We start from the raw sequence: 25,139 nt of genomic DNA, 5'->3' as shown, positions 1-25,139 counted from the left end.
ACTGGTTTTAATCGAAATCTATAGCTCACAATGGCAACCTCCTCGGCGCCGAAGGTGCCTGTTTACTCTGTTAATGGTTAGTCCTGTATATTCCAAACAGCTACATCGAGCTTCATTTTGGTTCCTCATACAGGACATGGTATGCGAAACTCTTGATAACCGTCACTAACGACCATATTTAGATTTAAAATCGACCACGGATGATGCCCTTGTACCGTACTTGTGTACCCTTCCTCAACCGTATACCTTCAAACAAGACCACTCTAAATCCAACGTCCGATTCCTCCTTGGCTACAGCGCAGTCGCGATCGCTGCATTCACTTTCTATGCTGATCGCAAACTTGGATGGGAAGCAACTACCTCGCCGTGGGTCATAGCAGCTGTGTGTTCATACTTTATCCTGAACACCGGCCTCACATACTGGATATGGGCTGTTGAAGCTGGTGAGGTTTTTCGGGGCAAGCGAAAGTCGGGTGAAACGGTATAGTCTACAGCGTCTATTCTGTAATCACAAACCAAGCTCACTGTTTCTCCAACCAGATCTCAGTTCGGTCTTCTGTGAAGAAACACGCCCCTCTCTACAAGCTCCGAGTACAGTACACGTCGCCCTCCAACAAGATCCTCCAAGAAAAGGAGATCGAAGCCCCATTTATGAATTGGTTTTCCGCAGATGGGAGTTTCCACCCCGAACCCCTCCGACGCTGGCTTGCCGCCGAGATTGAGGTGCTACGACTTGCGGCTAAGGAAACAGAGAGGAAAACCGGCGGGCTTGGAAGTGTTGTAGGAGTGCAGGATACCAAAAACAAGAAGTAGATGACAAGGCTTTCTTACTTGAGAATGTGACTCAGACTCAATGAATTTGAACTGTTCCTAGCTGGGATCGTCGACAATGTCAAATGCCATCCCGCTCGAATTGAATAACTACCTTGCGCACAAAAGATTCCATGACGTCTATTTGGACACTATCCCAGTTCAAACTCTTGAGTACTTTCTATGCAGCAAATCCTAGGACAAACAGACACTTTGTGAGAGCAAGTCACCTCAATATGTTTCAGAGAATTGGAGACCTTTTCATAGAATAGGTTCATATCACAGGTCATATACATGAGAAAACAACCACTGTTGAGTCTCTTTGAGGAACAGAATTGAAACAGAACACAAGAATGGAAATCTATGATTGTCATATGGCTTTTGTTAGTTGTCGTCTCCCGTTGCATGTTGCATTTTGTTAAATTCAATTACGAAGAGGCCTCCAGAGTTCCAGGACGCTCGGTGGCTTCAGCAGGTTTCACGTCATCCAATCTCCGGTTCTGAATCAATCTCTGCAACGCATTGTCAATCTATTTATCCATCAATACGCTTGGCCGGATGTCACTCACCAAGAGGTTCCGGAGCAGAACCACGATAGTCACCTTGCCGATCGAAGGAACGAAGATGGATGCCTTCTCTTTTACTTCCGGGCCGAAGTTCTGTGCGACACATTAACTTCCCTGAATCCCGGTTGGCATTTAGACAATATCGAAAGCTTACCTTCTCGCTAGAAAAGTTGACACAGACGGCGCCTTCTCTGAGGAGGCTTGTGTCGAACTTGTACGATTCGCTGGGAACACCTGTGATGACAACATCGCACAGAGGGGCTACATCCTTGATTGTCTTTCCTTCCAAGTCCACGACTTCGTGCCTACGCTTTTTGAGACCCTGACGAGTGAACTTCTGGACACCAGTGATGTCCACGCTGTAGACACAAGCTCCGTCATTCGCCAACAGAGCTGCAAGTGGCCGGCCAACAACCTCTGAGCGATTCACCACGCAGATAGTGTGCCCAAATAGCCGGTTTCCGTACGGTAGAATCGTGTTGTAGATGTTGAGGTACTCGAGGATCTTGATGATGGCCAAAGGGGTGCAAGGAAGAATGCACTTCTGCCGCTTGGTTTCAGGGTCAAGGAAACGGATGTTCTGGTACATGTTGAAGATGTAACGATGACTGAGACCTTCTACATCTTTGGATACGTCGACGATCTGCTGCAGATACTGGTCTTGGCGATTATTGAAGATTGGGTAGTATACGATGATGCCGTCAACGTCTGAGTCGGCATTGGCAGCCAGAATAGCGTCTTCAATATCGTCGCGGTACACTTGGCGCAAAGAGTAACGGAATCCACTGTATCAAGGAAGTTCTACGTTAGCTACGATAAGGTGACTCAGAACGATGCATATGCCATGCTCCGAGATCGCAATTGATGGTGTATGAAACCAAAGGAACAAAACAGCGCAATTGGCACATATAAATGCAGGAATGGGTGGGCGCTCACTTTTCTTGACATGTCTTCTCAGTCCACTGGGCATACATCAATGCCGCAGGATCATCGTTGGCCAGGAATCCGACAAGATGAGGCGGCTTCTCCAAGGTCTTCACACCTTCCTGGACCTCCGCAACGAGGCTATTTGCAACGTTCTTAGAGAGCACAACCTTGCAAGGCGGGTGCACTGAGTCCGTGTGAGTAGCCATCTGCGCGATTACTGTGATACCGTCTGGAGACAGGCGAGAACTAGTCGCTATTTTGCGGAGATCAAACTACGGAGGAGGGGCATTGACAAATTTTGGGGACGGAAAAGATTGCTCGCTTATCGATAAAGCAGACGCCGCATTCGGCCCACAGCATAGAGGGAACAGGAGACCAGCCCAAATCGAAGGATATACCTATGAGCCAAAAGAAAAGAATATATTCCATGTATCGCTGTTAAGATTGAGGTTCAAAGTCAAATACACTTATCAATATCATTCATCCAAGTGGCTTACCTCGCCTTTATGAATGAGCAACATCATATACCCCCAATATCCATACATAGAGTCCCTGTTCAGTTGGCATGGGGTATAGTTTGACAATAGTGGTAAGGACCCGAGATCCTGATGAACCCATTATCGTCAATAGGTACGGAGTACCTAAGGAGGTGCTCTTATGGTGGCTTGGCTTTGGTCGATCTGGATGTGGCTTAAATGCGAGAAGCTCAAAGAGAGCTTGCCCGATTTGCTCAGACACAGAATTTAGGTAAAGGTAGTGAAACAAAGGAAATCATATTTCTGGCTGCATAATGGTAACGGAGAAGCTGCACTATGAAAGATTAATTGGACGGTACCCTCTTATTTTTGAAGGATAGGCTGACAATCCAATCATCCCCTCATGTCCCACTCCCTTGTTGCCCAAAAAGATCTAAACGTACAGGATATTAATCGTATCTTTTGATTTTTGTCTCCGCACCATTCATCCTAGAGTTTCATCGCTACAGAAAAGGCGAGAGCGCAACGACCGAGCCGAGATTACACTTGCTCTGGGGGGAACCCGTTTCGGAAGCTTTGAAAACAAGAGAAAAACAGTGGAATCAAATTGTACAAGCTATCTTGTCTATACACATAGCGTCAGGAAAAAACAGTACACGGTGGATCAATCACCCAGTTGTCTTTTGCTCACCTATGCGTTGAAAGACTTGTTGAAGTTCACAATGACTTCACGGAGCTGAGCCTCGAGATCCTTGCTGACCTGGCCCTCCTTGTCGATAGTCTCAAGGAGCTCGGGCTGGTTGCTCTTGACGCTGGCAAGGAAGTCAGACTCCCAAGTGAGGATCTTGTTGACGGGGATACCGTCCAGGTAACCGTTGACACCAGCGAAGATAAGAGGAACCATATCAGAGACAGCCATAGGAGAGTACTGCTTCTGCTTGAGGAGCTCGGTCAGACGCTCACCACGAGCGAGGGTCTGCTTGGTGGAGGCATCGAGATCGGAACCGAATTGAGCGAAAGCAGCAACTTCACGGTACTGAGCCAAGAACAGCTTCAGGGAACCAGCGACCTGCTTCATGGCCTTGACCTGGGCAGCGGAACCGACACGGGACACGGAAAGACCGACGTTAATGGCGGGACGGATACCCTTGTAGAAGAGTTCGGCCTCCAGGAAAATCTGGCCGTCGGTGATGGAAATAACGTTGGTAGGAATATAAGCAGACACGTCACCACCCTGGGTCTCGATGATGGGCAGAGCAGTAAGGGAACCACCACCGTGCTTATCGTTCATCTTGGCAGCACGCTCGAGCAGACGGGAGTGCAGGTAGAAAACGTCACCGGGGTAGGCCTCACGACCAGGGGGACGACGGAGCAGCAGAGACATCTGACGGTAAGCGACAGCCTGCTTGGAAAGATCGTCGTAGACGATAACAGCGTGGCGGCCGTTGTCACGGAACCACTCACCCATAGCACAGCCAGTGAAGGGAGCGAGGTACTGCAGAGGAGCGGCCTCGGAAGCAGTGGCAGCAACGACAACGGAGTACTTCATAGCGTCGTTCTCCTCAAGGGTCTTGACGAGCTGAGCTACAGTGGAACGCTTCTGACCGACAGCAACGTAGATACAGTACAGCTTCTTGCTCTCGTCGGAAGAGTTGTTCCATCTCTTCTGGTTCAGCATGGCATCGAGAGCAACAGCGGTCTTACCAGTCTGACGGTCACCAATGATCAACTCACGCTGACCACGGCCGATGGGGACCATAGAGTCGACACACTTCAGACCAGTCTGGACGGGCTGGTTGACGGAGCGACGGGGCAGGATACCAGGGGCCTTGAGCTGAGCACGGCTCTTGAGCTTGGTGTTGATGGGGCCCTTGCCATCGATGGGGTTACCAAGGGCGTCAACGACACGGCCAAGCAGTTCGGGACCGACAGGAACGTCGACCTGTGCTCGTTGTAAGTATATCATAATGGTAAAATGCCACGATATCAGGAAACTTAACGTACAATCTCTCCAGTACGCTTGACGGTCTCACCCTCCTTGACGAGACGGTCGGAACCGAAAAGCACAACACCAACCTGGCCGGCTTCCAAGTTCATGCACATACCCTTGACACCAGAGGCGAACCTGATCATTTGTCAATTATCTGAGGTACAGACATTACATCAAAGTTGATACTTACTCGACCAGCTCCTCAGCCTGGACATTGGTCATACCATGGACACGAGCGATACCGTCACTGTAAGGCAAAAGTAGATCAGTCAATTGTCATAACTGAAAAGACACCAGAATGTTTGTCGCATTCGATGATTTCGATGAAAATGCGGCGTGGTGCGAATTTTTCAGCCAGCATTAATCTAGCACATACCCGACGGAAAGGACACGTCCAGTCTCAGCAAGGCCAGCCTCTTCATGAACACCACGAATTCTCTGCTCAAGGATGGAGGAAACCTCTGTGGGCGAAGCCTTGGCCTCAGCAGCGTAGGAACGGACCTGCTTGGAGGCACCGGCGAGGGGGCCGGGAACAGCCGCGCGAACCTGTCGAGACGCAAAATTTGTCAATGCCAGCACAATCCAACCACAATGCGTGAAACCAATTTGAAAAGTATGTCGACGTATGATGAGGCGATTCGAGCACCGATTGAGATATTTTCTCGAGATGGAAACGACCATATTGATGCGATGAGGTCGACCTGAGTAGGGATGAGACTCACCGAGGCGATTCTGCCAGTGGCAGTGGCAGCCGCAACGGTGCGGCTAGACTGCCGCAAAGCGTTCCTGAACATTGTGAATGGGGTTCAGAGGTGTGGGAGGGTGGTTTCTCTGAAGGAGAGATATAATTGGGGAGAAGGTGGCAGAGGAGAAAGGATTGTGGATGGATAGAAGGAGAGCTTTGTCGTCCGGGTTGGGAGGATTCTCAGGACTGCCACTAAGCCTAGTTTGCCGAGCCTCACCAACGGGCTCCGAAGCCGCCCTAGTGCGTTCACGGGACGCCAACCCCCCAGAGAAGTACAGGTCAATGATGTTATTTTCCTACGGCAATCTCGCTCCATAAATTATTCTACACTACTGTCTTGCGTTTTCTTATGTCTCTATATTGTACATTAAAAAAAAGCCTATTTTATAAAGCTCCGTATTGTCGATGATATTGGTGTTCCCTCTGAGCTTGGCCATCGGGGACAGCTGGCAGTTCCATTTTTCGTTTTCTCGGATCTGCGGATATTAGGGGCTTAGTCATACAACGTCTTTTCGTCACAACAACCAAATTCAGGACAGCCAAACGGAACATCTATCTACAAAGTATCAAACGCCAAATACACTCTTTGTGCTTTTCAAGAGAGTATTTTCCTCGATACTCTCCGTGCCGCCCATGCATAAGGTTAAACTGCTTACGTCGGGTAAACAAATGTATCATCCGCTACCATAACGAATACATCATGAGCTGTACATAAAGTCGGGTTGAGTCTAATATGCATTCGCAAAGGATGTCGAATAGTTCGAATAGTCTTACCATTGTGACGTACCCGCGCCAGAGCTCCGATACAAGAAGGATAAGGCAACCACAGCTACAGCATAAGCCACTTACCATGTCCACGCTGATACAGTCAAGCCATGCACACCATTCAGGTCAAAAGCAAGCTATACCAGCAGACTATTTCGCGGCGCCGCCCTCCTTGTTCCGGAAGGCAGCAATTTCCTTCTTCACGCTCTCCTCGTATCTGGCTCTCAGCTCGGGACGATATCCGAGGAAGAACAGAACCTCCAGCCAGACGAACAGAGGAGCCAGAAGCAATGCTTGGACAAGGTTGTCAAGTAATGCTGGAGCTCTTCTCTCGAAGACGCCATGGCCGACGAACTGCAGCAACCACGAGACAACGTGGATTCCACCGGCCCAGTAATTGACAGTCGTGCCGTAGGTGCTCAGCAGATAGTTGGCGTAAGCTGCGCCAGCGATCAGGAGCGGAGCGATCAGTCCCCCAGCCACAGGCTCTAGGAGTATGTAAAACGTGGCATATATAAAGGCTGCGATCGTGCCGAGGTTGGCTGGAAGGTATTCAAAGCTTAGAGCTTCAGGAAGGTTGAATAGGGCCGGAGAATTCGAAGCCTTGAGGTTCCGCGTGTCAGTGCTATCGAGGTCAGCGTTTGGAACTAATGAACTTACCAAAGCTATACCTGTGAACAATAGTATTGGTACACAGGTGATGTGAATGGCCACATTCACCTGAGAAAGAATAAGCTTAAATGTAGATTGCGGGGGATGGAGAGTGTTGCAAGCCTACCGGGTTGTTGTGATAGGCACCATACTGTAGGTAGATATAAGCACTAGTTCATCAATCACGGAAGCTGAAGAGACTCACAAAAAGGAGTTGTTTCTCAAGGTTCAACGCCATTTTACTTGTTGTGTTCTCCTCTGAGCCTGCTCAACGACTTATTGAGTCAAGAGGATAGCATGGAGATACTGGTCTGCCAGCTTCAAAGCAACGAGGATGCTACGATCAGGCCAGCTACGTGGTGGTGGAGACATAAGACATTTTAAGTAATGTCCTAAGTATGTCGTCTAAGGCAACTTATGGTGGGACGTCAGGTGGGAGGGGAGCATGCCGAGGATGCAACCTAGGTAATTAGCTTGTATCTGTTTGTTTACTACAGATATTTATGAAAGGATTTAGGTAAAATAATTGTACTGTACTGTAATGTGGGATTTGTCTTGTTACCTCTCAGGTATTGTACAAATCATCCAGGTCAGGTGACTCCATCCAGCTCTAATGTTGATCAGGCAGTTACTTGAAACGATTGCTCTTCGCCGAATCTCTAAAACCCAGAGCTCCTGTGTCTGGCGTTCCTATCAGAAGTTGACGATAATTGATACCAGTCTGTTCTTGATGTCTCGGTTTTGTGCCCTCTATTAGCGTTTTTTTGGGGGCTTCCTGCCAAAGCAAATTTGCATGTCGCTGTCTCTTACCATGAGCGACTGATCTCACTATCGTTAACTTTCGCTTCCCCAAGACATTTACGCCTCTCACTCTTGACCAGCCGCAGTCGCTACGATTCTTTGAATTCTCCGCGCGCCTGATCATACCGCTGCCTGTTCAGCATCGCTAGTAACGAGCCCTGGGATTTTGGTCGAAGCGCGGACGTGCATGCCACTACATAAACGCTCAATCGGAGACTTGCGTCGTATAGGGCTGAGAAAAGAGTGTTGTCGTGGGAATAAATACCTTGTGCGACTTGAAAAGAGACTTGCGCCATGTTTTTCCTCAAAGAGGAGACGAAGGTGATATCGCTGCACCCGTCGTACTTTGGGCCGAATATGCGAGAGTATTTGATCAATAGGCTTAACGAGGAAGAGGAAGGCCGGTGTACTGGTGATCATTTCGTTATTTGCGTCATGGACATGGTAGATATTGGTGAAGGTCGGGTCCTTCCAGGAAGCGGGCAAGCGGAATACACGATCAAATATCGTGCGATCATTTGGAAGCCGTTTAGGGGGGAGACGGTATGCTTGCACGAATACAGACGCAACTGCCTCTTAATTCTGACTCTGATTTCAGGTTGATGCAATCGTTACTTCCGTTAAGCCCACCGGTATTTTCACCTTGGCCGGTCCTCTATCCGTTTTCATTGCGCGAAAAGTATGTCGCCTATACTTGATTTCAGGATGAAATGGCGATGCTAATCAGTTGGCAAGAACATTCCTTCAGATATTAAGTGGGAGCCAAATACAGTACCTCCTCAGTACACGGATCATGCCGATCAGGTCATCGAAAAGGGAACCAGTTTACGGCTCAAAATCCTCGGTGTCAAGCCTGACGTAGCTGCTATCAATGCCATTGGAACCATCAAAGAGGATTATCTTGGGTGAGTGCATTATCTGCGTATCCTAATCATAAGAGCGTCGTCACTAATCATTGTTTGACTTGCTTTAGACCATTATAATGACACATTTGAGGAGCCGAAAAACACCCCTCTTTCCCACCTAATAAACACTTGCGATAATATTAACACCACATCACAATATTCCCCGTGAGGCATACTATGATTTTGAGTACATGGATGATTGGAGTGAAGGGACCAATCGTCTCAGATAATATGCTCATGAAGTGGACAGTACGATGCCTCAAACATCCCCGCAGCCTGAGTACTCTTCTCCGTTGGGAGAGCGGTTGCGTTCAGCTTATACTATTGAAGAAAGGATCCGAAAAAAGCACGCGTATGGTCTTGGTTTTGAAGGCTGCAAAGTAGCCTACGACGAGAGCATCGGAGTCTTTTGCTATTGAGTGCCCATTTGGAGATCTGCTTCCGATATGAGAGCTTCAAAGTACATCTCAAAACATGCACTCAGTTGGGATATATCACCAACAGGGAATTGAAGATCGTCGCTCCCATTGACCATGGTAAATACTCCTTGTCCACTGACATACGAACGTTAGAGCCAAATATACAACCATTCGAGTCACAATTCAATCCAGACTTATGTGTAGAGCTTCCAATGCTCTCCATAGCTTTGAGCACAGCTTAGTACTTAGCCTTAAACACCAACAAGGAGAGACCAAAGGCCCCGTAGTTGCCCGAGAGACGATGCTTCTGTAGTGTGGCTTTGTAGCCGAGGTGGTGAAACACTGGTGCGGTCCTTCTTGGGAGAATGGAGCCGTGCGCGAGACTATCCAACCTTCTGCTTGGCCTGGCAAACAACAGCGTTTGATTGTCCAGATGCTGATGGAACCCCGGTCTTGTTAGATTCATCATTCCAGACTCCCAAGTGCAGTGTACCTAGGCTACCCAGAGGTACTCCATAATAATAATGGAACACTGGACAGTATGAGCCATCCCGTTATTTTTATAGTGATTGTCCTGCGAAAGATGCCTCCCGGGCCATAATTTCCCTGTGTAGTTTACTACTCTAGTTGTATTATTTACTTCTCAGGCTGATAGCTAATAATAAAGCGGCTTCCTACGGACGCGTTGCATTTCCAGTCAATCAAATACTACTTCGTTTCCATTGTACTTGTTGTCCTTTCACTATCTAGTCTACATCCTTCTTGAGAGACACGGTTTCCTTGTTCATCAGTGTTTGATCTGACATATTCCGTCGGTGGTTCTCTGCCACATTCTCAAATACCAGAGTTCATTCCCTTCTACATAACTCTTAAGGTAGGCGACTTCTCCGTCTCCCGGGTTTCTATTATTGTTGAATGCGCAAGTGAACCATTGATTGACAGACTCTGGAAAGGCTCGAGCAAAACTGTGGTTCGTGTCCTCCATCATAAACAGTTCCGCGTCCTGCCCACTGTTGCGAACGACTGCGATCCAATCATCTCTGAACGACCCCTTCCATAACTTTCATTCATCAATTCGTTTCAATCCTCCACGCTCGTTTGAATCTTGAAATTATCTGGAATCGAATCATGTCTCTCAAGGACCTGTACCAAAGGTTCCTTGCGAATCCAAAGTCTGTTCCCTTGGCCGCCAATGCCTCCCTAATCTATGTCACCACGGCTACCCAATTCGACGGCGCCGATGCGATCGTCAGCCATCTGACGAAGCAAGAGACCGTCGTGAAGAAGAAATCCGCAGATATCATTGGCGCAATCGAAGGTTCAGATTCTCTATGCTTGGATGTAGAGGTTACGCTGGAGTTTGTGTCTGGAGGCGGGGCCTATCTCCCCTCTCTTGACGATAACTTCCTGGCCGACCGACTCGCATCTTTCCCCACGGTATGTTCTCAATTCCTGACGCTCCTTGCATTGTCCACTCAGCTAAACCTCCTGATGTGCTTCGATAGGTCCACATCGTGCGCTTCGATTCGGAGAACCAAATTCAGAACGTTAGAATATACTGGGACCAGGCTTCACTTTTGAAACAGGTTGATGTTATCGGGGCTCGCGGACGGGGTTGGCCCATTCGTGATGCAAAGGACCAGACACGTCTAATCAAAGCTGCCGTCGCTTGTGCGCCCGCAAGTAAGGGTCCTGCATCTTCTCAGGCCTCCAAAAAGGAAAACAGCGAAGAAATCCGCTCAAAGTCTGCCTCTCCTTCGAAGAGATATATCAAGGATCCCTACGCGGCAGAGTCTCTGGAAGAACTCTTGTCGCCTGGGAAGGATCGCGCTCAGCCGGTACGTGCTCCTCGTGCTCCTGCATCCGCAAAGCCCCCACCGCGTGATTACAGCGAACTCTTTGTTGGCGACGACGAAAACGATGCACCGGAGGCTACGCCGTCTAAATCCCGGGCCATTGCTCCCAAAGCGGGCGCAGGCAAGAACTATCGCGCTTCTCGTATTTTCGAGGATGATGAAGCCGCAGCCGCAGAGGCTAAGCAGCAAATCGCCTACAAGACCAACCCGAAACGGTTTGATCATTTTGAGCTCGGCGCCGATAACAGCGAACGCGAAGTGAAGTCGAAACCCGGCCGCCCCATGTCGCGCCATGTCCCTCACTGGGATTTTGAGGATTTTGAAACACCAGAGAAGCCTAAACGCCAGCCCCGTCCTCAGGAAGCACGACACTTTGGATGGAGCGATGACGAGGTTCAGCCCACTCCTCCTGTGAAGCCTTTCGTAGTGCAGCCCAGACGTGATGCAGAAACGCATTTCGACCTCAGAGATAAAGATGACGAGGAGCACAAGTCCCGCATTATCAGCTCTTTCCAGAACAAGGGTCTTAATCTCTACAAAACCCACATGTACAATGAAGAAGAGTCTCCTGGAAAGAATGCGGTGGAGAAAGCACCACTTGGTGTCGTCCCAAACGGCGGCAATCGCAAGAAGGACTTTGAGACTCACTGGAGCATGACCGGGTCCTCTCCGGCCGATGGCAAGGTCAGCCACGAGAACCAGAAGCCAATGGGGACAGATCGCTTGATGGCCGTTAAGATGATGGAGTCTTCCTGGGAAGCATACGATGAGTCTCCGCAGCCCAGTAAAACTGCACCTCCGCCTCAGCGTCGTGCGCTGCGCCACGTCAATGAAAAGCACTGGGGCTTTGGCGATGAGGAATAAACCACTCATATGATTTGGGAAGCCCAACTTCTCAGCGCGGCTTGTTTCTACCGGCTCGAACTCAAGCCCATATGCGACAATTGTCGAAGTCCAATTCCTAAAGTGATACCATGTCTCCATGAACGAGCACTATGAGTCCGAAACATCGATTAACGGCCAATGCCTGCACGGATCCATGATTTTATTTCATTCTCAACCTGTTCGTTCCATTCCTCCGTCTGTGTACTCTGCTTCCATTCTTCTCGTGCATTTCATACTGTCCTTTTTCCTTTATTTCATTTACAGACTCATCAATGTATTAAGCCAGTGCAGGTACCAGGATTGTGTATGAATTGCTCCCTGAATATAGAATAGTACGAAAGATTAAACCCAAACGGTTTTGAACTAGCAGGTAGAATAAGACTCGCAATCTGATTCGCTATGGGATAACCAACTGGAAGACAGTTTGGCGCGTAACGAACAACAGTATGGACTTGGCAAAAGTCCATTCGCTCCCCCCAAACTGACAATGGAGCAGGCAACAGATCACGATTTTAATGCATCAGATGTAGAACATGGTGTCACGCACATTCGCATGGATCTGAACATCACTACTCCTCGCAAGCCCATCACGTCCGCTCCCCGCAATCTCACTCGCAGACGGGGTAGCCGTCGTCGTTGGATCAAAGACACTGCTCAGGTAGCAGCGGGCTCGAGTGCAGACGAGGTCGGCGTAGTAGGCAGGCGGACAGATACTCACAGCCTTGGTGGCACGGCCGAACAGGTAGCACAGACGATGGGTGAGATCCTCAAGGATGTCCGCGGCGTTCTGGAAGGGGGCGACTGGTTTCTGGCGGGCGAAGATCTCATCCCAGACGGTGAAGTAGTGGGCGGGGCGGGCGGTGCCCTTGATGGCGGTGTGAGCCTGGAGGTAGAAGTCCCAGTTGCGGGCCTCTGTGACGCCGCGGTCGACGACGGTGCCGTTTTTGGGGTTGGCGGAGCGGTCGGCGTCCTCGTCGCGGGAGGGGTAGAAGCGGGTGTGGTGGCGTTTGCCGACGATGACGATGGAGATGCGCGGGAGGTTCTTCTTGGTGTCTGCGGTTGGGTAGGTCTCTGCGCAGGCCTTCTTCAGCAACGGCAGTTCCTGCTCGATGACGACGTCGTATTGACCTTCGGAGACGCCGTCGCGGTAGACGATGATGTTCTCTGGGAGAGCGTTCTTGTTTGCGCGGGCCCAGCGCTGCAGCCGAGCCTTGAGCATCTCGTCCAGATCGGAGACCATTTCCTGGCGGGAGGCTTGGATGCGGATGTCAGCGGGCCATTGGCTCAGGGATGCATCGACGGAAGCGACCATGCCGGCGACGCTGGGGGCTTGGGCGGAGGAGCCGGGCGACGGGTGGGTGACGTCGATCCCGACAAGCATTGTTTTGCCCTCGGCGACGATGCCCAGTTCGCTTGCTTTGAGGGTCTGGTTGGCTCCGCCGAGCTTCAGGTTGAACTTGAGGCCGACGTTGGCGTAGTACTGGTCGTTGGCTCTTCTCAGCTTCTCGGCGAGGACGTTGATATTGCGGACGCCGCGGCGAACGTCGCAGATCTGCTTGATGCAGTTGTAGGCCTCTGCATCGCTGCTGTAGAGAATGGTGAGGATGAGAGTGGGATTGTATAGGTCCATTAGCTCGCCCACTGCTCTGTCAATCTCTCCCTCGTGGTCACTTCCAGTCAACCTGATCATCATTCCGGGCTCGGGAGCCGCTGCAGCAACACCAATCTCGTTCAGCTTGGCCGTGAAGGCCTGAAGAGAAGCATTCAGTTGACTCTGGTTCTCAAAGTGAGGTCTGCCCCTTTCACTGTCAATATAGAGCCAAGTCCAAGAAGGCAGCTTTGTAGGTGTGGAGAACTTGATTGCCTTCATGTTCCAGCTGCCATCCATGGTGTCGATGTGCCTCTGTTTCGACTTGGCGTCCTTGTAGTATACCTGCGGCGCAGAGAGAACGCGACCGGCAACAGTAACGAGCTGGGGACCTGGTTGCATGCCAAAATTTGCCTATATGATCAATCAATCAACAAGACCTAACGTGACACTGATTAGAGAAAACTTACAAGGGTGGGGTTAAGGGGATCCTTGAGGCCGAGGACAGCAGTGCCCTTGGAGACAATCGAATCTGCGTTTGAAGCAGGACTTCGGACGGCGAAGCTCAGCATATTGCGCGTTTGCATTGGGGTAAGCTTTGATTTTGCAGGCTGTCCGGGTTCTACCAGACAGACTTCAACAGGCAAGTAGGACGGGTTCTCCCTGGTGCCAACGTTGACCACCGGCATGTTGGGATCCAGAGACTTTTTGTACTCTGCCAGTCTGATCAGTGCTGTTTTTGTCAAATGTCTTTTCTTCCGTATAGGGGAATTTACCTTGCAAGAAGAAATCCGAGACGGTGATGTACCGCCCGGCTGGCGCTGGGCCAGCTTTCGCAGGTTTCTTGCCTTTCTTGCCCTTGGAGTCTCCAGGCTCACTTTTCTGTCCATGCGCCTCGAGGAAGAACTGAACGTCTTTTGGGCCAGCCCCATGCCTTGCGACCTTGGGGGGATGAGGAAGCGACGCGCCATCAGCCCGAGTTGCGAGGCCGGCAACGGTCTTGATTCTTGGTACCACTTGTCCCTTCTTATTCTTCCTGACGATATGGGTTGCTTGGATTCGCAGCTTCTTCAGGAAAGCCTCCAGTTTGTAGATATTTCGATTGCTGCCACGTTGGTACTCGTTGATCACATTTGCCAGCGGCCCTTCCTGGTAACAGGCGGCGTATTTGACCTGGACATTGATCAAGATACGAGCAGTCGCAGCCCGAACGCTCACGAAAAAGCCTCGCAAGGCTTCAAGGCCTGCGCCAAGGTCGTATCTCTCTGCTGCATCTGGATGGATTGGAAAATGTTTATTTGCACCAACGGACGCAACGGCCCTGTCTGTCTTCGCATGATGGCCCATGACAATGCTCATCACCTGGAGGACCTCCGCCTTGGAATCGAACATGGCGGAGGCATTCGCCGACGTCAAATAGTCAAGGAGATCGCCGGGGTTCAGTCTACCAGTGAACTGGCAGTTGACACGGTAAACCCTAGGCTGCTCGGGGTAGTCATCTTCGTGCTCGTCACGGTAACGGACGTTGTAACGTCCTTGACTGGGAAGCTCAACCCTAGAGACAAGGGTGGACTTGTAATCCGTGGCAATACTCTTCTGATACTGCAAGAAGTGCTCGTCCAGTAAGAGTCGGATGATTTGTCGGGCTTTCTTTCCAGTAGGCTTGGTTCTAGCTGAATCGGCGACGATATCGACATTATAACGGAACAATTCCTTTCCCACAGCCTTCAACTCGAAGTAATTGGCATAGAGAGTCACTGGAGAACCCTGAGTTCCATAACCTGGACGCTCTGGGTAACGAGCTTGGCCAACAGTTTTCTGTCGTTTGGCTACCAGAGCCTTGGCTATGGCGGCCTCGGTCTGCTCGATTTTTGGGCTAGGAGCAACAACCCGGCCACCGTGACTAAATCAATGGAAAAGAATCAACCATGCGCTGTTATATATAAAAAGAAAGAACTGACGGCCAACTTACGAGAATATCCTGGGCCCTTGGTCGCCGCGGCCACCTCTGAAGCCCCCGCCTCTACGTCCTCTGCCTCCAAAGTCCCCTCTGCCGCTACCTCTGAATTCGCCTCTTCCGCGACCTCTGGGTGCATCTCCACGGCCTCTTGAGTCTCCTCGAAAAGAACCGCCTCTTGACTCGCTTGGACGGAATGGAAGCTCCATGGTTCGTCCTCGGCCGCCTCCACGTCCAAAGGCGCCTCGGTCTCCACCGCGTCCCCGTCCGCGGTCGCCTCCTCTACCCCGTCCAGGCTGGGAATCCCCAGCACCTCTTGACGACATGGCAGAATTGAACCTGAAGAGGAACTAGTGGTGATCTCCACCAGTTGTATGGAAGAAAACTAAATTGTGAGAAAGATTGGTCTAAGGAAGATTGGGTTAAGCGCTGGGGACATTTTAACGCTATACCCAGCTCCAAAGCTTGGCTGCGCTTTATATATTGCACATCAGGCGGTTACTACGGCTATATGCAACTGGTCAGAAAGTGAATGAATTGGCAAAGGAATTGCACATCCCTTATGGCGATTCAGACCAATCGAAACCTGGAGTGCGCATCACATAATGTAGGAGGGTGGCTAATGACAGACAGGTCTTTGTTGCTCGACCATTACCTTGCCTTGTAGCTTGCTTGGGAGATGGTTGACAGCACACTAGATGGACTTGTGAGATTGTCTTGCTTGAAGTAGGCACAATGTCTGAAGATTACTTCAGGGTTCTCGCAACAAGATGGAATTGGTCTGCTGAATAGGCGGAAAGCACGCACTGAATGACGTCCGTTTCCCAGCGGTTCCGGTCACTCTTTGATGCATCTGTGTCTTGACAGGATAAGTAGGTATGCAGTACTTCGTAGACATTTTCTGATAGACATGGATCCCTTGGTACTCAAGCTGAAGTCCCTCAAAGGTACTACTACTCCGTAACTAGGTATTTGTAAGACTGAAGAGGTTCTTCCCTGCTGTCGAGTGTCGACGCACAGCAGCCACTTAGACCACCAACAACTTAACAAGCCTTTCTCGGACAAGGCACTCGCTATTTCAATGGTTAATTGGTTGCTTGGTGCTGACTGGATCACTGGGAAGTGGAAACGGCAGCGTACAGGCGGTGCGGCTGTGCTATTTAGTTTATCTAGTTAGTGGCTTTTCGATGACTCATTGCAATTTGAAGCTAGAGAGGTACCTTGGATATATCTACCTAGCGTTGGGCGATCGACAAATCAAATTATTCCCTTCTCCTTTTCAGCACAAAGAAACTGGCGGAAAAGGATGCGATGGCCTAGATCCTGGAATGTGTCCCTTGCCATACCCTTTGCTGCGATGTCTGCGTAACTAGGTAGCTGCCTGGAGCCCTGCATCGAGGATATCTAGTCTGTTTCATGCCTGAACTGCCCGTATTGCACATGATAAAGGGCCATTATCAATATTTGGTGAAGCTCAGTGGACACAGTAGTCGATGAAAAAGGATCACTTATTATTATCAGGTTTGAAGTACTTAGTAGAAGCCTCCCACAGTAAGGAACGCGCCCAGGCCTGAGGCAGCAAACGTGGTGATAACGGAGATAATCCGTAGGTAATCTGCATCCTCATCATCATTGGCACTCTGCCACAGTTGACCATCCTTTCATTATTCCTTTTCTCGCCCGTATCATTAATACTCGTTCTCGAGAGCTGGCGCATCTTATTGAGTGAATGTCCATCTCTTCCGCGGGTCGCCATATCCAAGAAGAATGAAGGATTGGTCCGTCGCCCCCCTTTTTCGACGAAATCACTTGATAGCCCGTCGACCGCTTGTGCCCGTCTGCCCATCCATCCACACTATCACTTCCCTGTCTTCGGTCGCCTTCTGCGATTCTTATTATTAACGCACAATAGCTTATGCGCTTCATATCTGTGATGTTTGCGCATGCTATCAACAGCAGGAAAGCAGTGTCGCATAAATCACCAACAAGCTCGACTTGAGGAAACGCCGCCGCAACCTATCAACCCCACTAAAGCTTAGCAATTCAGGCTCATTGTTCGCTGCTGAACCGTCCGCCGAAACGCTGTCAGAAACTCAGCAGTAATTGAACCTGCGCCCTCTTCTCGGTATCTCGAGAAAATTTAGTCTGCCCAAATCGAAGAGACCGCGTTGTGCACACCTCTGGTCAGGTACCTCTCAAATCGAGCGCGCCACAGACCGGACGGACATTCACACCAGGATTGAGATACCCCAGTCTCAGACAAGCACTTGGTGCCAGGTCTCGTTCGAAACTCGCTCTTGCGCCGTGCTCATTTGGATTTCCGATCGTGACGTGAAGCTAGTTGGCCCACGAGCGAATACATATCGACAAATCTAGCACCACCGTTTACCAAGGTCTCATCTCCGAAATGTCGCCTACTCCACCATCTACCTCTTCGAGCGTCGGCGCCGTTTCGCCAGAAGGCCACTTTAGGGTCATCCGGAAGCGAAACAGGGTGCCACTTTCTTGCGGCCCCTGCCGGCATAGAAAGTGAGTCTTCGCCTTTGTCCTCTATCTGAAGGAAGAGCATACTTTTAACACCGTGTCATGAAAGACTGAAATGCAACCGCGCCCACCCATGCGAGAACTGCGTAAAGCGAGGCGATGCTTCTTCCTGTAACTATGCTCAAGCAAGCGCGCGAAGGAAGAATGCAACACAGAACTCAGCCTCGAGTTCCCCAGACGATATGCAGAACAGAATAGACCGACTCGAGAGCTTGGTACTGTCCCTGATGACAAACGGATCGCAGTCCGCAGGCCCGGCAGCGGCAATGGCAGCAATTTCCGGAACCAGCAGTAGTGGGGGCTCCCTCATTCAGGGTCACGACATCGATCTGGACGACGAGACATCAAATGCTCCGGAGGAGAGCGATACGGAGCAAGTTACCAAGTCATTTGGTATCATGAAAGTTGACAACAATAAATCATCATACTATATCAGCGATGCGCACTGGGCTTCCCTCCTCAACGATGTGAGTCAGCTCTTGACCATGCGCTCATAAGTTCTTTATTTACATGAATCTACAGATCGCCGAAGTTCGTAATTACTTCCACACGCACAAGAAGCAGTATGAGGAGCAAGCCGAGAAGCTCAAGACAACCAAGCTGCCGAGCAATGTCCCGGGCTCCACGCTACTTCTTGGGGCCATGAAGCCTGCCAGCCGCGCAGAGATTATGTCTTCCTTTCCCTCGAGATATACAACAGATATGCTTATTGCTCGCTATTTCAATAGCTATGATCCAGCGACTCGTGAGTACCGACAGAACTAGAGAACCTTGCATGTAAATGCATCTATGACTAACCATGAACAGATATTCTTCACGGTCCGACGTTTCAAGCTCAGGTAAGCATTAATGTTCTCCTGCAGGCGGTTATTCCTTCTGACTTCCTCCCCAGTATAACAAACATTGGGAAGATCCTTCTCAAACGTGCATTGTCTGGGTGGGCATGCTGTTCGCCATGATGCGACTCGCGATGCTGTCATATAACCAGGAAGGGGACGAGCCACCCGAGTTTCGAGGGAAGTCCTTGGACATGGCTGGCACTTTTCGAAATCTGGTCGCTCAATGTCTGACTCTGGCCGATTATACCAAACCTTATCCCTACCTGATCGAGACATTCATCTTCCATCTTCATGGTGACTTTCGTCAAACGAAGGAAGCAGATGTTTCCGTCTGGGTGCTTGTAGGTGTCGTCGCGAGGCTAGCGATGAGAATGGGCTACCATCGGGACTCAAAAGTTTTTCCCAACATTAGCCCATTTCAAGGTGAGATGCGCCGACGCGTATGGACTTTCGTGCGGCAATCGGATTTGCTCTTTTCGTTTCAGGTTGGGCTTCCCAGCATGATTCGCACTGTGGATAGTGACACGGAGCTTCCGCGGAATCTGTATGATGATGATTTCGACGAAAATTGCAAGGAACTTCCTCCCTCACGACCGCCGAATGAACCGACACCTATCTCTTACCTCATCGCCAAAGCCCGTCTGGCGTACGTATTTGGCCGAGTCACCGAGCTCACCTCGAGCGTGCAAAGTGAATCTTACGACAAGGTGATGGAGTTGGATGCTGAGCTTCGCCGAGCTCGGGACCTGATTCCGGAGCACCTTGTCATTCGTCCTTTTGAGGAGTGTCAGTTGGACCCGTCCAATCTGATTATGTCGCGCTTCGGTGTATGTCAAATCAATTGCCAATTATACCGTGAGTTGTAGTACTGATCCTTGACAGATAATGAGCGTCTACCATAAAGCGCAGTGTGTCCTCCACCGGCCTTACATCGTTCTAGCCCGTGGAAATCCCCGATTCACCTACTCACGCAAGGCTTGTATCGATTCAGCCATGGAGCTGCTGCAGTTTCAGTCAATGCTACACGCGGAGTCAAGGCCGACGGGACGTCTGCGCACAAAACAGAATCGCGTAAATTCCCTCAGCTCCACTGATTACTTGCTTGCTGCAACTATTGTCTGCTTCGACCTGTATCATGGACTCAAGCTGCAAGCCGGGGGAAGAGATTCCGGCGACCCCTTTGCGTGGGGCAGGGAGCGACGACAGGAGATGATCATGGCATTACAGCGTTCTCGAGAGATTTGGGATGAACTTCGTGACGAGTCACTTGAAGCTTGGAAAGCCTCTGGCATTATCGGGGTGATGCTTGCCAAATTGAATTTAGGGTTTCCAGACAGTAATGCCACTGCGCCGGCCTTCGAACCTCAGGACGAGAAGCAAAGCGCCGCAATGACTTTGGGGTTATTGAGCAGTGGACTGAGCGCCGCAAACTCAGGATCCCCAGCATTCAATGAAACTGGTTTCAAATTGTCAGAAACGCCTTCTGCCCCGGGGGCATTTGGGTCCTCGGCAGAGGTTCCTGGAGCTCTGTCCCCGTTCAGCACAATGTTTGGACAATTGCCTGATATGCAGCTGAACTTGGATTGGGTACGCTTGCCCCTCTTCATGCCTTGACATTATTTGGACATTACTAACACCCACGAACAGGATTCTTGGGACACTTATATTCAGACTTCGAATCTCGACATACCGAACCAATGGTGGCCAACGTTCGATGGACAGCAGCAGCAACCATCACCACAACCGCCACTTCACCCATCGTTACAAGGTCAGGGATCCTTGTCAACCACACAATTACCGTCCATGCAGCAAGGCAACACTGCAGATAATATGCGGCCTTTGCCTCGCTTTTCCAATGTCTTCTCGCCAGACCCGGTGAAGTATGAGAGTCCGGGCCTTAACGGGCCTTACGACAACAACTCTTCTCAAAAAAGCAACAACGCTTCAGGCGAGGGCACCTTATGATAGTACTCATGTCGATCGCAAAAGCACTTTGTTTGAACTTTCAGTTGTCCAGCGATTCATTTCTTTTCAGCAAGATTACCTTTTCCCACCCCGGTGTATGGTTTTGGAGGTGTGGCGTATCCTCGGGACTCAAATCACACTCGCTGTTGTTGGGGATGTCTGGAAATGTACAAATCTGGAAGGCTGTATATATCCTGTTTCTCCACTCGATTCCCAGAATTTCAATGTGAATTACTGCTTCAGTAGTTGGCACTAGGTTAGTTTCATTCTTCTTCGCACAAGAAAAGTTCTGATGAAAATGTTCAAGCCTTTCATTCTCTCCATTCTCTCATTCATAAAATCCATCAGTTTCATAATGGCGCGTGACCTGACACAATCACGTGACATTATCAAATCCGATAAGGCGAACTTTTTGCTGAACGCGATTTTGTATATCTGCCATTGCCCTCAGTCATATATTCCCAACTCAATTCACCACGACACAGAAAATGTAAGGAAATGGCCTATTTGTTCTATACGAGTGCTGTGATAGATATTCCTCTATCAAGGACGACGTGACTGATTGCTTCTCTTTACAGGCATTGCTTTCGGCGAGCAGCTAGTCGCCTCCTGGCTCTGCCGGTCACCGCGCCGGCACTGTCAGCCAGGGCCCTCGCACCTCGCGTTCCTCTACCCGTATTATCCCCTCTGAAATCTCAATTAGCATTACATACGAGATGGTTCAGCGACAACACCGCCAGCCGGGATCCGACGAGCTCACCAGAGGACGAGAATCATGATGTTTCGGACATTTCGGCGGAGTCCGATGTTCGCGATGCGCAGCGTCTGAGATCTAAGAAGCGGTCCCGAATTATGGCAGAACCCCCCGCGCCTAAAGAGACAGTATACGTTGGTAATCTCTTCTATGATGTGACGGCGGAAGATTTGAAGAACCACATGCAGAAGTTTGGTGTTGTGGAGAGAGTCGATCTCATTACTGATAACCGAGGAATGAGCAGAGGGTGAGTCCAGTTCCTACTGTTCTCTGCGGGAAAGGAGAATTCTAACAATGTGTCTTGTTTTACCGAAAAGGTTTGCATACGTGCACTTTGATTCTATTGATGCCGCCAGACGCTGCGTCGAGGCTATGCATTTGCAAAACTATGAGGGCCGCCGTGTATCCGCGCAATATGCGAGCAGCGGAGGCGGAACCAGGCCCTTGCAGCCCGTTTCGAAGACGCTGTACCTCGGCAACCTGTCGTTTGAGATGACCGATCGGGATCTGAACGAGCTCTTCAAGGATATCGACAATGTGATCGATGTTCGGGTATCGGTTGATCGACGCACAGGGCAGCCTCGCGGCTTCGCTCATGCTGAATTCCTCGATGTCGAGAGTGCTCAGAAGGCTTTCGAGATTCTCAGTGCGAAGGCACCTTTCGGTCGACGAATCCGCGTGGACTACAGCAATACCAACAGGAGAGGTACTCGTATCGAGGAGGTCCCGGATGAGCATTAATCAGTCTCATTATTCATTGAGTTGGGCTCTGCCTCTTTTTATGGGATCGGCTTGGTTGTGTTGCAAAAATTCGACGAATGATGTACGTTTTTGCATAAGATGTATACTATAGCAGGCATTCACAAGTGTATTATATACAACATAGAGCTTCGGTATCTCTTAATGTGAGAAACATCTGAATAATCGCCTACACCTGATGAGACGACTTGGCGTAATGATTACTCCAGAGTAGGACAGTAGATAATGGATAGGAACATCCTTATATCAAATCACGTGACTTATCAGCGGACCTCGGCATCAGCAACTGTCCGATCGGTTTCAAACCCCACGTTTTTGGCGGAGATACTGTTGCCATCTACCTCCCCATCCTCCTCCTTCCTTTTATCCTACAGTCTATTGAAGCTGATCTTGGATTATTCAAATCCTTCCTAACTATTGATGTTATTTTTTTAGACGGGCTCCTTGCGAATTTATCAACATGTCGTTCCTTGGTGGCGCTGAGTGCTCTACCGCGGGAAACCCGCTCACACAGTTCACAAAGCATGTGCAGGACGACAAGTCACTCCAACGGGACCGCCTTGTTGGTAGGGGTCCCGGGGGCATGCAGGAGAGTATGCGGTCGAGGAGTATGATGGGTGGTCAGGATCAGGTATGAAAATATCATTCTCTTTGAAGCCGCAGCTAGTTATTCTAGCTAACAATGGATTGGTAATCTAAGTAGATGATGGACGAGTTCGCCGCACAACAACCAGGCCAGATTCCGGGGGCAGCACCGCAACCATTTGCGATGGAACAATTAAGGCGCGAGCTAGATCACTTCCAGACCACTCCGCCGAGGACGGGGTCTCCCGGGTGGGCTGCTGAGTTTGATACTGGCGAACATGCCCGGATGGAGGCTGCCTTTGCCGGCCCTACAGGACCTCTCATGAACAACGGGTCCGCATTCACACCTGCAGAGTTTGCTCGCTTTCAACAACAGAGTCGGGTCGGCCTGCCACAAACGTCGAGTCCAGCCACGTCCGCGTCGCCGATGATGGCAGGTTATCAGCGTCCAATGGGCATGGGGTACATGGGTATGGGAGGAATGGGCATGATGCGTCCCTCCTATACACCCATGGGCATGCAACAACAGCCAGCGGAGGCCGCTACTCAGGACAAGGGCAAGGGCCGCATGGTCGAGCTCGATGATGAGAACTGGGAGGCACAGTTTGCCGAGATGGAGACGGCGGGCAACCAGACCCTGGACGATGAGGCCAACGCGGCTATGGAGGCGGAGCTGAATGATCTCGATAGGTCAGTCCCCACTACTGACACCGGTAATGCTCAAGATTACGGTGCTTTTGAGAGCGTATGGCAAAGAGTCCAAGCTGAATCGGCGGCAAGCAGGAAACTGGCGGAGGAAGATGCCTCTTTCGATATTAACGACAGCATGCACATGGGAGACCTTGGTGAGTGGGACGGCTTTGACAATCTCCATACGCGTTTCCGAGATCCTCAGTTGGGCGATTACATGTTCGAAGAGGAAAACGTGTTCCGGAATGTGGCCAACCCCTTCGAAGAAGGCGTCAAGATCATGCGCGAAGGCGGCAATCTTTCCTTGGCCGCGCTGGCGTTCGAGGCGGCTGTTCAGAAGGACCCTCAGCACGTTCAAGCTTGGACAATGCTGGGATCCGCACAGGCGCAAAATGAGAAGGAGCTTCCTGCTATTCGTGCCCTGGAACAGGCGCTGAAGGTCGATCCCAACAATCTGGACGCACTCATGGGGTTGGCTGTTTCGTATACAAACGAAGGTTATGACTCGACAGCGTACCGGACCCTCGAGCGTTGGCTTTCTGTCAAGTATCCACAGATCATCGATCCTAAAGATCTGTCATCCGACGCAGACTTGGGCTTCACAGATCGCCAGATTCTACATGAACGGGTCACCGATCTGTTCATCAAGGCGGCCCAGCTGTCACCTTCTGGAGAGCAGATGGATCCAGACGTTCAAGTCGGATTGGGTGTTCTCTTCTACTGTGCTGAGGAATACGACAAGGCTGTCGACTGCTTCTCCGCCGCGCTGGCATCTACTGAGTCGGGCACTGTGAATCAGAAGGAGCAGCTTCACCTTCTCTGGAACCGTCTCGGAGCTACACTTGCCAACTCCGGTCGCTCAGAGGAGGCTATTCAGGCATACGAGCAAGCTCTTACAATCAACCCCAACTTTGTCCGTGCCCGGTACAACCTTGGCGTATCCTGCATCAACATTGGTTGCTATCCCGAGGCCGCACAGCACCTCCTAGGTGCTTTGTCTATGCACCGTGTCGTCGAACAGGAAGGCCGGGAGCGAGCTCGCGAGATTGTTGGCGGTGGTGAGGGCGGTATTGATGACGAACAACTTGAGCGGATGCTCCATATCAGCCAGAACCAGAGCACCAACCTGTACGATACGCTGCGGCGTGTATTCAGCCAGATGGGCCGTCGGGATCTGGCTGATATGGTAGTCGCAGGGATGGATGTGAATGTGTTCAGGAAAGAATTCGAGTTCTAGGGATGATACCTCCTGCGCTTTCTGTCTTATAGAACGGACGGGCAAGATTTGGCATGACCGGGCATATTTATTTCGTGTCTCAGTTGATGTGTTGGATACCATGTGTCTCTACTTCGTACCCCCAAGGTCAACATGCAGCGAATTTGATTCATACCTTGAGAAATCCCTGTCGAGCAATAGATCCTTAGTTATACTCCGCAAGCTGATATCCGTCTCTTTTCCAGCAGTGGTAGTATGTCTCGCTGCGCAGTCTACCGTCGCTGATTGACTACATGATCGCTGATGATAAGCCATCTAATTATTATTTATATATTTGGAAGTTCAAAAAGATACAGATGTTTAGATTTTGCTGGTTGATAATGAACGACTTGACTTCTCGGGAATCATTCCGGGCTTGCGTCATTTGGAACCTCGGAAGTGCCCCA

The 25,139-nt window shown here is 50.3% G+C and overlaps 10 protein-coding genes across 10 annotated transcripts; 6 read left to right on the top strand and 4 right to left on the bottom strand.

Moving 5' to 3' along the window:
* Positions 1 to 30: 30 nt before the first annotated feature.
* On the top strand, positions 31 to 813 carry Aud_009185 (signal peptidase complex subunit 2; the record flags this gene model as incomplete). Its single annotated transcript, XM_043294045.1, has 3 exons — positions 31 to 76; positions 183 to 481; positions 541 to 813. 3 exons carry the CDS (start codon positions 31 to 33, stop codon positions 811 to 813), a joined length of 618 nt encoding a protein of 205 aa, XP_043149980.1.
* Positions 814 to 1,238: 425 nt separating this feature from the next.
* Positions 1,239 to 2,509, bottom strand: Aud_009184 (methylenetetrahydrofolate dehydrogenase (NAD(+)); the record flags this gene model as incomplete). The annotated part of the gene is made up of 4 exons (XM_043294044.1): positions 1,239 to 1,322; positions 1,380 to 1,469; positions 1,531 to 2,161; positions 2,313 to 2,509. The coding sequence occupies 4 exons, from the start codon at positions 2,507 to 2,509 to the stop codon at positions 1,239 to 1,241; spliced, it is 1,002 nt and encodes a 333-aa protein (XP_043149979.1).
* Positions 2,510 to 3,470: 961 nt separating this feature from the next.
* Positions 3,471 to 5,563, bottom strand: Aud_009183 (F1F0 ATP synthase subunit alpha; the record flags this gene model as incomplete). The annotated part of the gene is made up of 5 exons (XM_043294043.1): positions 3,471 to 4,721; positions 4,784 to 4,904; positions 4,960 to 5,016; positions 5,146 to 5,315; positions 5,492 to 5,563. 5 exons carry the CDS (start codon positions 5,561 to 5,563, stop codon positions 3,471 to 3,473), a joined length of 1,671 nt encoding a protein of 556 aa, XP_043149978.1.
* An 866-nt stretch (positions 5,564 to 6,429) lies between these two features.
* Aud_009182 (2-hydroxy-palmitic acid dioxygenase MPO1) lies at positions 6,430 to 7,168 on the bottom strand (the record flags this gene model as incomplete). The annotated part of the gene is made up of 4 exons (XM_043294042.1): positions 6,430 to 6,882; positions 6,940 to 6,999; positions 7,058 to 7,081; positions 7,136 to 7,168. The coding sequence occupies 4 exons, from the start codon at positions 7,166 to 7,168 to the stop codon at positions 6,430 to 6,432; spliced, it is 570 nt and encodes a 189-aa protein (XP_043149977.1).
* An 857-nt stretch (positions 7,169 to 8,025) lies between these two features.
* On the top strand, positions 8,026 to 8,640 carry Aud_009181 (DNA-directed RNA polymerase II subunit RPB7; the record flags this gene model as incomplete). The annotated part of the gene is made up of 3 exons (XM_043294041.1): positions 8,026 to 8,274; positions 8,330 to 8,410; positions 8,467 to 8,640. 3 exons carry the CDS (start codon positions 8,026 to 8,028, stop codon positions 8,638 to 8,640), a joined length of 504 nt encoding a protein of 167 aa, XP_043149976.1.
* A 1,543-nt stretch (positions 8,641 to 10,183) lies between these two features.
* Aud_009180 (uncharacterized protein) lies at positions 10,184 to 11,775 on the top strand (the record flags this gene model as incomplete). The annotated part of the gene is made up of 2 exons (XM_043294040.1): positions 10,184 to 10,492; positions 10,561 to 11,775. The coding sequence occupies 2 exons, from the start codon at positions 10,184 to 10,186 to the stop codon at positions 11,773 to 11,775; spliced, it is 1,524 nt and encodes a 507-aa protein (XP_043149975.1).
* A 541-nt stretch (positions 11,776 to 12,316) lies between these two features.
* Aud_009179 (putative RNA interference and gene silencing protein (Qde2)) lies at positions 12,317 to 15,667 on the bottom strand (the record flags this gene model as incomplete). Its single annotated transcript, XM_043294039.1, has 4 exons — positions 12,317 to 13,798; positions 13,855 to 14,099; positions 14,161 to 15,287; positions 15,357 to 15,667. 4 exons carry the CDS (start codon positions 15,665 to 15,667, stop codon positions 12,317 to 12,319), a joined length of 3,165 nt encoding a protein of 1,054 aa, XP_043149974.1.
* Positions 15,668 to 18,067: 2,400 nt separating this feature from the next.
* Aud_009178 (fungal specific transcription factor domain-containing protein) lies at positions 18,068 to 20,689 on the top strand (the record flags this gene model as incomplete). Its single annotated transcript, XM_043294038.1, has 6 exons — positions 18,068 to 18,352; positions 18,408 to 18,630; positions 18,693 to 18,724; positions 18,778 to 19,551; positions 19,607 to 20,311; positions 20,372 to 20,689. 6 exons carry the CDS (start codon positions 18,068 to 18,070, stop codon positions 20,687 to 20,689), a joined length of 2,337 nt encoding a protein of 778 aa, XP_043149973.1.
* A 355-nt stretch (positions 20,690 to 21,044) lies between these two features.
* Aud_009177 (nucleic acid-binding protein) lies at positions 21,045 to 22,184 on the top strand (the record flags this gene model as incomplete). Its single annotated transcript, XM_043294037.1, has 3 exons — positions 21,045 to 21,118; positions 21,268 to 21,690; positions 21,761 to 22,184. The coding sequence occupies 3 exons, from the start codon at positions 21,045 to 21,047 to the stop codon at positions 22,182 to 22,184; spliced, it is 921 nt and encodes a 306-aa protein (XP_043149972.1).
* Positions 22,185 to 22,662: 478 nt separating this feature from the next.
* On the top strand, positions 22,663 to 24,714 carry Aud_009176 (tetratricopeptide repeat protein; the record flags this gene model as incomplete). Its single annotated transcript, XM_043294036.1, has 2 exons — positions 22,663 to 22,833; positions 22,906 to 24,714. 2 exons carry the CDS (start codon positions 22,663 to 22,665, stop codon positions 24,712 to 24,714), a joined length of 1,980 nt encoding a protein of 659 aa, XP_043149971.1.
* Between the last annotated feature and the right edge of the window lie 425 nt (positions 24,715 to 25,139).

The sequence above is a fragment of the Aspergillus udagawae genome (assembly GCF_001078395.1).
Source record: "Aspergillus udagawae IFM 46973 DNA, scaffold_7, whole genome shotgun sequence".
In the NCBI taxonomy this organism is placed as follows: Eukaryota; Fungi; Ascomycota; class Eurotiomycetes; order Eurotiales; family Aspergillaceae; genus Aspergillus; species Aspergillus udagawae.
This window is presented reverse-complemented; position numbering and strand designations above follow the sequence as displayed.